This window comes from Macaca mulatta, chromosome 3, assembly GCF_049350105.2.
Source record: "Macaca mulatta isolate MMU2019108-1 chromosome 3, T2T-MMU8v2.0, whole genome shotgun sequence".
NCBI lineage: Eukaryota > Metazoa > Chordata > Mammalia > Primates > Cercopithecidae > Macaca > Macaca mulatta.
The window spans coordinates 56,004,273-56,020,736 of NC_133408.1; the positions used below are offsets into that span (position 1 = coordinate 56,004,273).

At 46.1% G+C, this 16,464-nt stretch overlaps 1 protein-coding gene across 10 annotated transcripts in view; it reads left to right on the forward strand.

Annotated features, from left to right (window-relative positions):
• The window catches only part of AUTS2 (activator of transcription and developmental regulator AUTS2), a 1,204,012-nt gene that overhangs the window by 1,102,176 nt on the left and 85,372 nt on the right, over nt 1-16,464 (forward strand). For all 10 annotated transcript variants that reach the window (XM_015133354.3, XM_015133357.3, XM_015133359.3 and 7 more), the window contains exon 6: nt 8,214-8,265. In XM_015133354.3, the coding sequence (XP_014988840.2) occupies nt 8,214-8,265 (52 nt within the window). The remainder of the gene's footprint in view (nt 1-8,213; nt 8,266-16,464) is intronic.

Here is a 16,464-nt window from a genome sequence, read left to right on the forward strand (position 1 = left end):
AAACTACATCATCCATAACGAAAGGCTCGAGGAAATTCTTATAAAGACTTCCTCTTCCTTTAAACCACCTCAAGAAGCACACAGCACATGCTCTGTTAGAGAGCACCCGAACTTCATTATATTTAGGAGGGGGAGCACAATGAAATTAATGAACTTTCTCTGTATAAAATGCTTAACAGAAGACTAGAATTTGTAAGAAATATTTTGCTAAAATATATTTAGCTTAAATCTGATAATTTGTGATATAAATTGAATCCCATCTCAGATTATAATCTTTAAGGATTTGCAGGTATAGGCCAGAGAGAGTGGTTCATGCCTGTAATCCCAGTCCTTTGGGAGACCAAGGTGGGAGAATCACTTGAGGCCAGGAGTTTAGGACCAGCCTGGTCAGTATAGCGAGACCTTGTCTGTACAAAAAATAAAAATTAGTTGGGCATGGTGGTACTCACCTGTAGTCCCAGCTACTTGCAAGGCTGAGGCGGGAGGATCACTTTAGCCCAGGAGTTCCAGGTTATAGTGAGCTATGATTATGCCACTGCACTCCAGCTTGGGTGACAAAGTGAGACCTTGTCTCTTAAGTAAATTAATAAATTAATAAGAAATTGAAAGCATAGATTGACTTATAAGAATTTTCCTTTGTTTTTAAACCTAGTTTAAATCTTTAGATGTATTTTTGAGATTTGAGGAAGAAGTCTCCATATTTTAATTTAGCTTTACAATTTTTTTTTAACTGATTAATCATAAATTTGGCTAAGATCTTTGGGCATATATTAAAAATTATTTCTGAAATCATTAATCTAACACCAGAGTGGAAATTGAGTCCACATTCTTGCTCTCTGCTTTCTATTAGGAAGGGTTGCCACTGTCTAAGACTTGTTCTTCTTAGATTGGGTTCAGAGGCTAAAAGTGATGTTAAGAAGCCATTAGCATTTAGTATGTTAATGCACCTCCATGTAAGAGAAAGGATAGCTTCCAGCCTTTCACTTGGAATCTTTATATTACAATTCCAATAAAAGGAAGTTAAATTTCTCAAGAAAAAAAAAAACAAAACAAAACCCTTTTCCTGATTCTTGAAAGTCAGCCCTCTGACCCGGAGTCAGTCACCTAATATATGGATTCTCGAATTTCATTTTCTTTCTTCCTTCTTCCTACTTCTGATGCTGTTGTGTACCTGTTCCTCTCCAATTTTGACATTCATTCCCATCCCCGCTTCCAGAAAGCATGGGGAATAGAGCAGTTTGGAAACCAGTCAGAATGGGCTCATGCATGGGTCTGGAGAGAGGTTGAGAAATGAAGCAGGGTCCCAATGGGTAGTGCTCTGCAACTGGGCCAGCCAGGGGACCCTGGGGAGCAGGATGGAGGTGGTCACGGTGTCAGAGGCTTGGCTTTTGGCATTCCCAGGTTCCTCTTGATGAGAGATCATCAAAAGATTGGGACACATGCAGATCTGGTTGAGTCCGTCATCTGAGGCCTAATCCCTGATAACCATTGATGATAATCTTTTTTTTATTTCTTTTTTTTTTTTTTTTTTTTTTTTGAGACAGAGTCTTACTCTGTTGCCCAGGTTGAAGTGCAGTAGCGTGGTGTGATCTTGGCTCACTGAAACCTCCACCTCGCAGGTACAAGCGATTCTCCTGCCTCAGCCTCCCAAGTAGCTGGGGTTACAGGTGTGTACCACTACACATTTTATTAGTAGAGACAGGGTTTCGCCATGTTGGCCAGGCTGGTCTCCAACTCCTGACCTCAAGTGATCCACCTGCCTTGGCCTCCCAAAGTGCTGGGATTACAGGCATGAGCCACTGCGCCCAGACTGATGACAATCTAATGCAAAGCATGATAAGTGTCATAAATGCCACCTGATGAAAGCACCCCTGAGGGCCAAGTGGTTTCAGCTGGTCAGCTAAGCTGCCATGCCATTGTGCTCTCAGTTTACCCTGTAGGGGATCGAGCAGGAGCTCAGGCAGTTTCTTCCCTGTAACACTGATTTTGCTAGAACAAGATAAGAAAACTTCCATTTTGATTGTTCCAAAAGAAACAACCTTTTAATGTCTTCTCTTGAACATCATGTCCGCCTTTGAGCTATCCTGATACTGTATAAACAGCTTCAGAATGAATGTCGCCTCACTGGAGGACCACAGCTGGTTTTCGTGACATCTTGTAAGCAACTGGAAAAATCCATCTCCAGACCTATACCTTCTGAGATGCCTTTTCTTCTGACTTCTCAGGAGGTAGTGGTAGAGAAAAAGCACCGTTACCTGTCTTTTTAAAAAGATTTGTATAACAGCACATCATGCTACCGGTTTGAGGGAGGGGGTGATGAAGCTAGAGAGAGGGGGCTTCTTATTTCCAAACTTAGAGGGTAGAGGAGGGGGACGTATGCCATACAGCAAGCACCCCCCCCCCTTTTTTTTTAACTTGAGAGGCTTTTCAAGAGTGCCATGAAATCAAATAGTGATAGATATGCAACTTCAAAGAGGCAAGGAATGGCCATCATTATCTTTAAACCACTCTGCATGTCGTTCATATGTGGTGTGCATCTTTCCCAACCCCTGTTCCCTTCCTCTCTTCCTCAACCACACTCCAGGTAACGGTGGCACTGGGAGGGGACTCGGAACTGGAGTTTTCCTCTCACCCCACCCTGGTGTGCCCACTGTACCCCACAACCCTACCAGTTGCAACCTAGGCCTTGCTTGCCCTTTTTCTCATACTGGGAAAATTGCAGCAGCTTTTCCTCTGCACCAAGGAGGGACCTTGTCAAGCTGCAGGTGTGGAATTAAAACTCCAGATGTTTTCAGAGGGTTTCCTCGCCCCGGGTGTGTTCTGGTGGGAGTGCGTTGCTCAGGAATCTGCTGAGTGCTTCATTTCTGGCCATTCAGTCCCCCACACCCTCTGGGGGCACTGCACTGTGCTCTAGGGGATACAGACCGGATACATGTTAGGATGATAGGCATAACTGCTGCCCATGTAGCGAGGCTTTGCCATTGCTTTGATTCTTTCCCTACATTCGGTGAATGCCAGGGAAAGCAACAGGCTCCACTTTTGTGGATGCAGGGTGTGCACGTGTCAGAGGGTGTGAGGAGTTGGGAGGAGAGGATTTGTAAGTGGCCAGTTCATGCTCTCAGTTATTCATCAAATCGAACACACTGCGATCAGTTGGCTGTGGTGGGGAAGGAGGTCAGGTGAAGACCTTTGTGTTCTGAGACCCAGACCGTGATCCCCGTCTCCATTATCCACAATGCAATGATTATTTTGTATTGAGCGCCTACTATGTGCCAGGCCTTTTACATACATGACTTTCCCACTGAGCCCTCACAACCGCCCAGAGAGCCTGCTCTTTGCAGATGTGGCTGGCTTGGTGGCAATTCAACCCCAGGCTGCGGGCCTAGTGGCCTTTCCCTGCCATGGCGCAATCTTGGAAGCGGCAACTGCGGGGAGGGTGAGGAGCGGTGCAGTTTCCGCCGCGCCCGCCCGCGGGGAAGGCAGCCGGGGGTACCCGAGGGCTCGAGCCGCGGGGGGAGCAACAGCTGTCGACGTCGCGCCCGGGGACCGCGCCTCCGCTGGGCCGACCCGGCGCCGGGGCCGAGAGGAGGGGCCGCGAGGGGCGGGGCGCGCGGGGCGGGACGGAGGAGGGGCGGTGGCACCGGCGGCTCGGGCTCGGCGCGCCGAGGAAGTCCCGCTCCGAGAGCTGCGAGCGTCTGGAGGAGGCGCGCTCGGCGCAGTCGGGGAGCGAAGTCCGGAGAAAGGGGCCCCCGTGCTGCCGCCGCCCCCTCCTGCTACCGTCCAGCTAGGGAGCCCGCGGCGCCCGCGGCGGCCGCCGATGGAGTTCACTTGAGCTGTGATCCGGCGGGAGAGGCAGGCGCCCGCGAGCCGAGCGCGGGCCGGAGCCCAGCCAGCCCCGGGCGCTCACCCGCCAGCCCGCAAGCTCCGGCCAGAGGCGCCGCCGCCCCGCTCTCCGCCGTTGCTGCGCCTCCCGGGCCGCGAGCCGGCGAGATCCGCATAAAATCCAGACTCCCGGAGCGGCTCCCTCCAGCACCGCGGCGGGCCCAGGACCAGGCAGCCCGCGGCGCGGCTGGAGAGGCGGGACCGGCTGTCGGGGAGCTCCGGGCGGCCGCCGGGGAGAAGCCGCCGCGCGCCCTCCTCCTCCTCCCTCTCCCTCCTCCCTCCCTCCGCACATGGTCTCCTTTGTCCTGTCGCCGCCGCCGCCGCCTCGCTCTTAGCTCCGCGCGCCGCGGCGGCGGCTCGGGCCGCTCCTGTCTGCTTCACCCTCCCGCCGGCCGGCCCGGGACGCGCCTCGCTAGCCCCCGCCGCGCCAGCCCGGCCCCGCGCGCCGCAGGAGCGGCCGCGAGACAGTGGCGAGCGCGGGCCGGGAGATCTCGGCGGGCACGCTCCTCCCGCCGCCCGGGGCCTCGGCCGCGCTGGATGTGTGCGCGCGGCGCCGGCTCTCCGCCGCGCCGAAGCTGTTGCCCGGTTCGGATCTGGTTCGGCGCCTCAGCTCTCGGACTTTGGCGAAGAAGGAGCCCAGAGACTTGTGGACGGAGCCCGGTCGGGAGTTGGGCGTTTTCTCTTCGTGTGTTTTGGTGGTTTCCCCCCTGCTCTTTGACGATCGCCCTTCGGGAGCCCTGCTAAGGAACCAAACCATGAACTTGGGGCTGACCGGACCGCTTAACCCTTTGCGACCAGGTAATGCAGCCCCCGGGGCGCGGCACACTCGCCTACCGCCCGCGGTCGGAAGGGAGGCGGCCGGGTCGGGGGTCTTTTGTTGCGGCGGCCGGGCCGGCGGGCAGGGGTGGCAGGGGCGGGCTTCTCGCGTCTGGCGCGCCCAAGCGCCCCTTCGCCACCCCTCCTCCCTCCTTTCCTCCCCTCTCTGTGGCCCTGTCGCCCGCCTTTGTACTTTCCTCCCTCGGCCAGCCGGGCTCGGCCGGAGCTGCGCGGTCGTGCCCGGGAGGGCCTGCCGTTCGCCGCCGAGCTCCGATGTGGGGAGGGGGCCGGGGCCTGCGTCCGCTTGAGCAGGGGGCCCTAGCGTGGCTCTGCCCGCTCCTGGGGTCGCGCTTCCCCCGCGCGGAGGTCGGGATCCCGGCCCCACGCGGTTCCAAGGGAAGCGAAAGAAGATCTGGGCTCGGGTTCGGCAGCAGGAGAAAGAACTCGCGCTTAAGTTTTCAGGAGGTTTCTGTTCTCTTGTTCGAAAGCCCCCCTTCCCGCCTGTAAGGGTGCGGAGGGCGGCCCCCGAGGTCTGCGTCCGAAGTGGGTGAGGGTGGACCTGGAGCCCGAACCGCTGGGTCCCACCCTGTCTGCACGCACGGCTTTTATAAGTTTTCCTCATTCTTCGCGTTCCCGCCTCCAATCTGTTTCGCTTACTTAACTTTCCTTTAAACGCCAACGACGGCTTCTAGCAATATTATTTTACATCCCAAAAAAAAAAAAAAAAAAAAACGTATTCCCCCTCCTCTTAAATAAAAAGCAGCCAAAAGAGAGCTTTGGTTTTCTGTCAGTTTTAGATTCAACCACTTCATGCCCCTACCCTCCAAAACCGAGCGAGGGGGTGAAAGGAAGTGAGTAAAATCTTCAAGTCTGTAGTGGGTAGAGGTGCCCCCGTGTTAGACAGAAGGAAGAGCTCAATTCGTCGGTTCATTCTGGGCTCGCCGCTTTTTCATTTGAATAATAATTAAAAAAAAACAAAAGCCAGGAAAATGGTCCAGGTAATAGAAGGAAATGCAGACTATTTTCTGAAAGCAACGAAAATAATGAACATCCCCAAGATTAAGACCCAAGGAACCAAATCATTTGTACAAATGCCCTAAAACCCTAAGTAGAAGGAAAGTTCATTGAGGAAAAGGAAAGGATACTCGTGTCGTTTCCCCTGAAGATTTTGGCTAAGAAGCTCTCTTCTGACTTATTAGGACAGTGGTCGGCCATAGTTGTAACCACCTGGATAGGAGAGAGAAGGGATCCAGAATGTTTTCACGATCAACCAGAGCCCCATTGCAGTGGTCATCTTTTGGGTATTTTTCTGTGTAGGCCTTTCTGAGACACCCCGTTTCCCAGTTGCAAGAGGCATGGTGTCCAGCCTTGTGACTTGTATCAGCCAAGTAAGGGCTCAGAAAGCTTTTAGTCGAAGATACACTCCTAAGCCTCTCTGAATATCCGGTCAGACTTACTTCCTTAATAACTTACTGGTCGGCGTCATAATAATGACATCCTTAAGTTTGGTTCAGACATTAGGATCACTTAAGTGTCTCTTTGTGAATCCCATGTGGAGCTGACAAAGGTGGCAGAAGCAAAAGGCCTGTTCACCCACAGCTTCTGTCCTTTTCACTCGAACACACACACACACACACACACACACACACACACCAAGTGCAAATAAAAACTTGCTCAGGAACCATTTCCTTTCCCTGTTCATGCTTTTTGCATTCAGAGACAGTAATTTGTTTTTATATTTCTTGGGGCCAATTAGACTCACTTTAATAGGTAATCCCAGAATTTTCAAAGGTTATGTCAGTTTGGTAAAACACTTTAATACACAGACTTTTTTTTCCCTTATATCAGTTCATTAATTTTGTGAGCCATGAATTTAACATGAATTTACATTCAAAAAGAATTCCAACCCGTTCTAAGAAACACTTTTTCATGAAAGGATGGTAAAATACAGGTATCTCGAGTTTTTAGCTGGGAAACTCACATTGCTAGAAATCTCACTGAATATTTCAATATAGCATCATGTAATTTTTGGCTTTATAACTCATTATTCTTGATCGAGGTATAACTTGTTTCTCCCCCATTAACTTTTTTTTTGACAGTTTGTTTTTATGTAAAGGTACTGTTACGTATAGTTTAAGATATCAGGAAGGCCCTCTGTATTTTTCATTATTCCTGCAAAATAGGAAAAAATCTATCTAGGGTTTATGGTAAACTGCATGTATAAATGTGTGCACTCAATGTTTGTTTTGCACATACATTCATTTGTGTCAGGATTTGTTAATCATATGAACACCCCCATAAAAGAAATGTTAGAATTAAAGCAAAAAACAGTCTTAATAAAAATATTTTATCTTTCTGTATCACTTGCATTGAGAACTAGAACATGTCCCCCAGATGTACACAGGAATATTTCATCTTTGTCAGTATTACATGGAAGGTCTAAATTGAATATCCTCTTTGTCCGTAAAAGCTAGCCCCACAGTCCAAATATGCTGTGCTTCAGAATTCCCACTCCCCCTATTTCCTATATTTCCTTTTCCATAGTTATTCAACATTCTAGGCTTTTGCTTTCTCAGAATATGCATCTCTGTTTATCAGGTGTGAAAGATGAGTGATTTCTCACGAGGGTTATGTAGCAAAATCCACAAATATAGCTTGGCCATTATAACTTTAAATGCAGATATATCCTCACGTTATGTAGTGGAGATGCTTAATTTTTAATTTTCAAGTTCTAGAAATGCTCAGTGCTTCTGAAACATTACAGCATTTTCCTTCAAAGCGACTTCCATGTTTATTTTCCAGAACATTAGTGTATGATTTAAATTGGCTTTAGTTTTACTGTTTAAACAGGCTTATTTCACCTTCCTCGAGCCACTGTAATAATTAGCAGACATGTTCTCTAGAAACTGGAAAGGAAATAATGCTGGTGGCACGCATAGTGGTCGGATTTTTGGGCAGGCCGGCTTGCGTCTTTTTGAACACCAAGGTCGTCTGGTTACTGGAAGGGACAGGGATCTTGGAGTCATCAGATGAATCTTTTAAAAAAAATTAATTTCTGGCAGTGTTGGCTCACACTTTTTAGTGAGGAAAAGCTTAGCGTTAAATAATAGGCATTTCTGATTTGTGAAAGAAAATTGAAAAATAGGCATGTCTGCAAATACCACGAAAAGCATACCATTTCCAAAATAATGATCTGTCAACGAAATTGCAAAATCATTATGTGAACGAGCTGAATTGCTTTGTGTACCATCTCATAGAAATATGTTTTGCACAGATAATGTGTCTAATAAGGACACATTTTTAAAATCTGATTTTTCCCCCCAGCAAGTAGCTGCACTGCAGGTCTCTCTCAGGCAGTCAACTAGCACCACCTTATGGATGATTTGAGGACATTGCTGCTTCCCTGCTAGGCTTTCGTAAAATGTAGTAAATTGATTTAAAATAATGGGAATGTTGATGGTGATGACAATGTTAATGACAATAATAATGCGTTTTTTCCCCTTCTTGTTTTTCAGGCATCGGATGCCAGCTCTGAAAAACTCTTCAACACTGTTATTGTAAACAAAGGTAAGACCCATTCATTCTCCTGAGTAATGGCTTATTTTTATGTTAGTTTCATTGTCATTGCCTAGGAAGAAAGAAGAGCCAGAGTGATCTTTCTCTTTTAATTCTGAAGCTACTGTTGATGTTTTGTGTTTTTGCTTGAGATGGAAGTCTGCATACTTTGTGATGCATTAACAACCAGTTTATTTTAAAAGAATACATTGAGTCCCTATTTAAATAGATTTGACTAATCACTACTACTATGTGACTTTAATATAGAAAACTGTACTAGAGAAGAATAGTTCTCAAAATGCCTGAACTTTATGTTACTTATCAACTACCCAGCAGTAGGAGAAATATAAATAGCTGATGTGTGATGCAGACTCTAGTAATCAGTGGATGTTTAGAATTCACAGTATTATGGTCATAAACCAAGCCTTACTCTGCTGTGGGCTTTCTGTAAAGTTAATAAACGAGCAAGAGGGCAGAATTTAAATACGCACTATCCCATTAATTTCTTCCAAACCACAATCTAGAGTAAGAGAGGCTAATGATATAGCAGTACATTAAGGGAAAACTAACCTTAAATCATTGCCAATAGGTTTCTGCGCAGTTTTCATTTGTTAGCAGTATTGTTGGAAATAATGAAATTTAGGGAAGTCTCTAATCACTGGCTCTGAAAGGTGTATAATTTGAAAGGTACAAACCATATAAACTATTTAATCTTCCCCTTTCCACTCTCGAGCCTGATTTAGGGGCTGGCATGATAATTGCTCAGTAAAGATGTGCTTTCTGTGCTCATCTCTTTCTGTGTTACATAGACGACACTTGGTAACACTTGAACAGACTTGGGCCTTCACAAAGTGAAATTTGAGACCATTTCAGCCTTCTGTAGTTGCCTTGGCTAGCATTTTTGCTAGCTGGTTAGTAAGACATTTCCAAGTGCAGTTATTTTGAGCTCCCAGATTATTTTAGAATTTGAACCAATTGCAATTTTAAATAGTACATTATGTTTAGAGTTCCCTTGAGGTGTATGTGATTGCTGTTACTCCCAGAATTACTGTCATATTGAATTTTATCTTTTTTTATTGCCTAATGGAGTATTCCAGTTTTATATTTCATCATATTTTTTGATGGACTGAAAGTTTGTATAAATGTGTTATCCATAATGCTAAAAGCCCAATAAAAGAAGATGTGCCATTCATAGCATACAGTGCTCGTGGGTAAAAATGCACTATTGTCTACCACTTGGTGTTTCCTTGTGAGAAAGGAGGGTGATGGGAGAGGGAGATTGGGGTAGAGGGCAGGTCACCAAAGGCAGGGCTTCTTCGTTTCTGCGGCCCCCCCAGGACCTCTGCCACTCCCCAGGACCTCTGCCACATGTGACTGTGTCTGTCTTCTGCTGATTCGCTACTAAAAGCTTTGCAATGTATTTCCCCTTTCTGGGATCTCGCCCTAAAATAAGAGTCGGCTCCAGGACGTGCACTCTGGCCACCACTGCCCTGAAAGACTCTCTTCAGGGCGGATGAACAGCTCGCCTTTGCCTCTTCCCTCTGGTTCTTTCCCCCCTTTCTTTCCTTTTCCAATCAAACGTTTCCCACATTCTTATTTTTGTTTACTTACAGAGTGTGATTTGTGGCATCTATTTGGTTGTGAATAGCCCTCCCCCTGACAGGGTGCCTTTCTTCTGAGCTGCTTTTCTGGGGGTGATTTAGTTGCCTTGAAAGGATTAAGGTTTCTTTGTGTACACTAAAATCAACATAGGCTTTTTCTAAGCTTTGCTTGGGAAACCATACACAAATAAGCATTTTAGTTGATGGCAGATTATTCCTTTGCCCCTTATTTCCATCAAAATGGCCTTTCTTTTCTCCTCCAGAGTTTCCCCTTAATGCCTTATGCTAATTCCTGTTGGTAACATGAATGACAAGAGACGGAATCAGTGCGAATCCAGGTGGTGCAAAGTAGACTCACTGGTATCCAGCACCCCCTTCCTCCCTGGGGAGAAAGAGATTAAGGGGGGTGCGGAGGGGGAAAGCATCGGGGACAGTTTTGTTAAGGGGATTAGTATTCAGACTGCTAAATATCAGGAAAACAACTTCAAAAAGGGATTCATTGTGTAGTGATAATGTCAATAATTGCTTCAGGACAGGTGCACAGTCTTGTTATAGGCTTGTGGTTTTGGGTCTGTTTTTACTCCGGGTAGTGGCAGTGTTTACAGGATGGATGGCTGACAAGGCCTTCAAGGAACTGTCAGCTTCATGCACATCAAGTTCAAGTTTTCCTGTAAGGCGGCCTGCGTGCCTGAAAGTCAGGTCTCCTGTCTTTGTCCAGTAACTTTAGCCAAGAGCGATAAAAAGCATCGTAAGAAAGGGCAAATTTACACCAGGTAACAAACACAACTGGGGAAATCTTCAAAGCCCCAGCTTATGGGACAATCTAACCGGAGTACAGGGGAGCTGACGTGTATCCCTCCACCTCCAGATGTTTAAAGTTACACTTCACCTCTCCCTCTCAAGAGGCTGGCAGTATTCTGGCCTCAGAGGAGCGTGGCTTTAAGCTGCTGGTAAGATTATGCTGCTGAGCCTGGTGGCAGGCAGATTTGGTCCATAAAATTTCACTGTGGGAGGGCAGTGCTAATCTCACAAGCTGATTGTGGTGGGGGTTGGGGGGGTGCAGCCTTGATGTTGGGCTGCACAGTGTGGAGATGACGCTCAGGCAGAGGCAACAGGGGCCATGACTCGAGGCCCATCAGTCAGCTCGTGAGCTTGAATAAGTCATTTACCATCTTTAGGTCAAGATTTTCAATCATAACAAAACTTATTCCTGGGCCAACATCTCTGGTGGGGATAAAACAATTAATTGGGAAGGGTCAGGAGTTGAAACAGAGTGGGTACAGTGAGTATATTTTGTATCACTTTTGTTCATTGATTTTATTTTGACTTTCCCTGTGTTGTAGACGCCATCCAGTTTAATAGAGATTTTTGTGTTTAGGTGTTCCGAATGGTCGCTTTCTTCTGACACCTTTTATTCCCTGCTTTAAAACAAGTTAATCAAACAGCACGTGCTTGCATGTACACACAACTTGCCCAGTGAGGCCTGAGCATTTCGAAAGGGGTGTGGCATTGCGCAGGGCTTAGCATTGTAGACACAAAAAACAGTTTAACTTTAATCAAGGTCATGGTTGCCGTATTTAATCTTTATGTGTTTAAATGTTTACAGGATGTTCATGTGAATTTTATGAATCCTTCTGTCTTTGTGACTCAACCATCTGCCAAAGAAAAAATTAATTTTCCCAGTGAGACAGAGGCACAGAGAGAGACTAACTTAGTGTCCCTGTTTAGTTGATTGAAATGCTGTAGGAGCAACAGGACCTGTACCCCAAAATCTGGGGTATTTATTCTACAAAGGAACTTTCAGTCTATTCAGCATGGCCAGTATTTATTATCCTCTCTTGCCTACTGTAGATCCTTGGTGGTGTCACCAGTTTGGTCTGTAGACAAAAGTGCAGAAAATGAGTTCTTCTTTGCTGCACACAATTATCCTGCCAACATAATGAATCTTTCCTAAAACTCTTGGATTGCTCCAGAGCAGAGCTGCTTGAGGAGGAAAGAAAAGAAGGGAAGCCTGTCTGGGAGGAAAGAGAACACTAGTAGGGTGTCAGGAGTTCTGCGCAGCCCTCAGTTTCTAGGATGCCAGTCCTGGCGTGTGGCCATGGTCTAGGTTAGGGGAAGAGAAAAATCCCTGAATCGCTGCCTCCTTGGTTCAGAGCCCTCCTTCCCAGGATTTAGCCTGTAACCAAGATAAGTCATAGATAGACGATGACAAGTCAAGTCATGGATAGACGGTGAGAAGGGCACCATGGTGTATTTTACCCCGTGACTTTCTCACCCCTTCTTCTTCCTTCAACTTTGTCTCAAGTTGAAGAACTGGGTCCTCCTGGGGAAAAGCCCCCAGAGTTAGCCATCAGGGAGCTGTGCCCAGCTAAATGGGCATTTCTGAATGACTTGAGGGCGTGGGTTTCCTGCAGCAGGGAATGAGGCACCTCATTCTGCTTCTTTCTACTGTGAGCACCCAGTGTCTCCTGAAATGTGAACAGCAGCAGAGCAGCTGCTCACCCTCGTAGGCAGGACCCCACCTCACCTCCATCAGCCTGGGAGATTCTAGTGGACACTCACCAAGAAGAGCACCAGATGCAGCACTCTGGCCAGCTGGAGCCCTCTCTGACCAGGACTGCTTTTCCTCTCCCGGTCTCTACCAGGCCTGTTAGTGGAACACACCCGGCCTCTTCTTGGGGTTGGTTTTGCACTGAGAATTTCCAGGGGAACACAGATGAGGTTGGAGCCTTTAGGTTAGTGGAGCCCTTGGATATTTTTGGCGGTACGGTTCTATCAGCATTATAGAAAGAAGACCTAGCTTAAAAATTGCCTGAAATCTGAGGAGATGAGGTAAGAAACAAGTTACCCAGAGACACTGCTGGCTTAGTAACCAGGTACCTAATTCTTCAATGGCAACCATATGACCTCATTCTTTAGGTTTAGACACAAGTGATTTCCTTGGTTTGGTGACAGAAAGGTAAAAGTCATATTGCCATCAAGGTCACCATTGACTTTTAAGAAAAACCCATTCCCGCTGAGCGTGGTCGCTCACACGTGTAATCCCACAACTTTTGGGAGGCTGAGGCAGGAGGATTGCTTGAGCTCAGGAGTTCAAAACCAGCCTGGGCAATATAGCAGGACCTCATCTCTACTAAAATTCCAAAAATATAGCTAGGGTTGGTAGCGTGTATTTGTAGTCTCAGCTACTTGTGAGGGTGAGGTGAGAGGATCACTTGAGCCCAGGAGGTCAAGGCTGCAGTGAGCCCTGATTGTGCCACTATAGCCGGGGTGACAGTGTGAGACACCATTTCCAAAAAAAAGAAAGAAAGGAAAGAAAGCCCTTTCCATGAAATAATTCTGAGCATGAAAATAATGCAGTTGACCGTGGAATAGCTTTCTTAAGAAAAAAATTTGGTTTAGAGTTTAAAATCCCTTTATAATGAACATATGGAGACCATTTTACAATTCCTCCTAGGGTCTCGGGTTTAGTTGTAGGGAGGACATGATGTAAAGTGCATTCCGGATGTGCACAAGAGCAAACTGTGCCAGTTTCAGCCTCTGTAAATTAGTTTTGTTTTTGTCATGCCTTAAATTCCACATAAGGGAAAGTTAGACCATCACTCATTTATTTTTCTCCCTCTGGACCTTCTTTGTACTATTTTAGAGCATTTTCTTGAGTTTTTAGAAGATAGAGATGTCTGGAGAGTTAAGTAGTATTTAAGGGTAATTGGTGCTTCATGCAAGAGACAAAGGAGTTGTGAGTAGTTCAGTCCCTCCTCCTACTCCATACTGCAAATAGCATGCAATCAGCTCCTTTTGTTATGGAAATTGACCTTCCTATAGAAGCAGAGAATTTGTTGTATAGAATCGTCCCTTGAGCCTTCTTGGAAACAGATGCCTTGTACTGTTAGTGTGAAACCACCAGTAACAGTCAAAAAATATTCCATGTTGCATGAAAGTGTCTTCCAACATTTCCAATAGTTGCTTTTGCCGAACGGATCTTTTGCCGAACTTGAGAATGCGTGTGGTGGTGAATCCTGGGATACTGGATCCCATCACTGGAATTGTGAACTGGGTGAAAGATCCCAGGCATTCGAAGTGATCTTGATGATGCCTTTTGGGTGGAACTTTGACAGCTGCCACTTTTCCATCCTGAGTGCCCCTGTGATGGAGGAGGCATAGATTACAGTGTAACCCATTCCATTCTTTTAGTCAGATGTTCAAACATCACTCTGGTTACTTTTGAGCTCAGTGGAAAGCCCTTGACTTATACTGGGCGATTACTGCTGTCCTTTGAAAGAGTTTTCTCTATCCTTGGCAATATTGACCAAAAAGCTTGAATGTTCATCAGCCTCTCTTCAATCCATTCATATTTAGTGTTTTGTGTAGTTAATGACGTAGTTAGTATTTGGTTGTCTCAGAAAGTAATACGCATTCATGATAGACAATTGGAAGTGAAAAATATCAGATCGGTTCTGTAGAGTCTAATGACAGTTGAGTGACAAAGGGCTCAGTCACGTGGGCCAACCCCAGACAGGAGGGTTCCTGAATGGAGGAAGCCCGTGGCTAGCCTGTGGCCTCTGGATTATTTCTAGTTTCTGACAACTGCAGAAAAATGTTGTTTTCTCTGAAAATGTATGTTTATTTAACTAGGTTTCTTTTTGCTTCACAATCTGGATTCCATTCAGTCAGTTACCACTCCAATTAACTAACAATTATTTAACATTAACAGTAATTACAGACGCCAGTTAAGCGCCTACAGATGTCAACTGTTAGCTTTGTACCTAATCACTCAATGAAATGGAGAAAGTTCAACAAACATCAATTAGCCAAGCAATTAGTATGAGTTAGGAAAGAGCATGTTATCATGTGTGAGCTGATTCAATTTATTTTATTTTGGCAGTAAAATACACACAGGCAAGCAGCAATACGTTCCTCAGATAAGATAAAACTCTATTGTTTTGCAGCTTACATAAGAATTCTTTCCTTTCCTGTGCATAAGTCAAATACACTCTCGTCTGGAATTTATTTAACAGAATTTGTCTCAATTACTCCGAAAGCTCAGTCTCAGGAAGCACCTTTGGTGAATTATGAATCCAGTGACTGTACCGTATAAGGAAATGGCAGAAAACTTCAGTGGAGAAAATGATTGATTCCCACTCGAGTAATCCACTCCGTGCATTGCGGATTTTTACCAGTTTCTTCCCGAACCTCTGGTGGAACGAGTGCAACAGTGATTTTATTAATTTCATGGTGCCTGAACTTTTACTCAGCTGTCTTTTATTTAGCCTGGAGCTAACATCAAAGTATTTTACCTACTTGCCCAGTCTGTGCTTTTAAAAAGTAGAAACAGCTGTCTATTGAAGATCCATGTCGTGAATTCACCAAGGAGATTCCAGAGTCTCCTGAACTCAGAGGTGCTGTCCCATTCTCTTTTTTCCCCCTCCGCCTCCTCCACCCACAGACTTGACTCCTGCCATTAGTTGAGCTTGCCTGGACTTACTGGAAGAGTGCATGCTGAGGCCTGGTGTGATTCTGTGAAGTGGCCCAGAAAGTGGAGATTCATTTTACCTCCAAGATGAAAGTTGGGCATAGGAGCTGGGCCTCTGGTTCTCCTCCTACAAATGATTTCTCATCAACCCTTAAAGCCCTTGGATGGGAGTGGAAGAAGCCAATCCCTCGTGGGGTGCTTTGCCAATCCCTCGTGGGGTGCTCTGTCAGGTCTGAGTGCATCTTATGTGCAGAATTTTCCATCCGAACAAGCCTCTCAGCGTGAACTGAATGCGAGAGTTGGGAAAAAGTATTTAGCCACTGGTATGGCTTGGGGTGAAGGGCCACCTTGTCCCATGTGCAGTTTCTATTATAAAGCATTTCCTGGTATACACCACCACACCAGTACATGCTGGATCTTGACAGATGTCTTTGCTCTTCTGCATCAAGTCAGCAGGTCTCTGTGAGTCTGCTTTGTCACATTTTGCTGCAGTAACAAAATAGCTCAGAGTCCTACAATAACAAAAGTCTCATGTTAGGTGTCATCTGCCAATCAGCCGCAACTTTCCTTGTCTTTATTCTGGGATCCAGGCCAAAGGAGCAGTCCCCATTGTGGTTATTCTTCGCGTAAAGGGGAAAAGAGCAGAGACAGAAGCAGAGAATGCCTCCACTTGGATGTGGTTGTGGCATTTCTAACAATCTCATTGGCCAGAACAAGTCACATGACCGAGCCTGCCATCAGTGGAGTAGAAAGTAAACTCCCACAGGGAGGAGCACAAGAGAAGAGGGATCCACAGGGATGGGCCTTGGAAGGAAGGGAAAGCAAACACTGCACTGATGATGCTATCTGCTACAGGCCCATTCCAGAAATCAGACAAATCAGGAGCTGTTGCCTCTTACCGTGTTAATGTAAATGGAATGGAAGGTGGCTTACATAGCTCTGATGATGATCTCAGTAAGCTTTTCTGTTAGAGACCTGGTAGCCTAATAGCCATTTGGTAGGAGTTTATATTAAGTTAGATCTGATAAGTTGTCAAGAAGTTAATTGCTTTCTTATTGTTTACCTGGGTTAACTTATTGCTGACTTTGAGGGACTTTTGGAGAAGTTGCCCCAGAGTGCAGAAATGACTTCAATGAT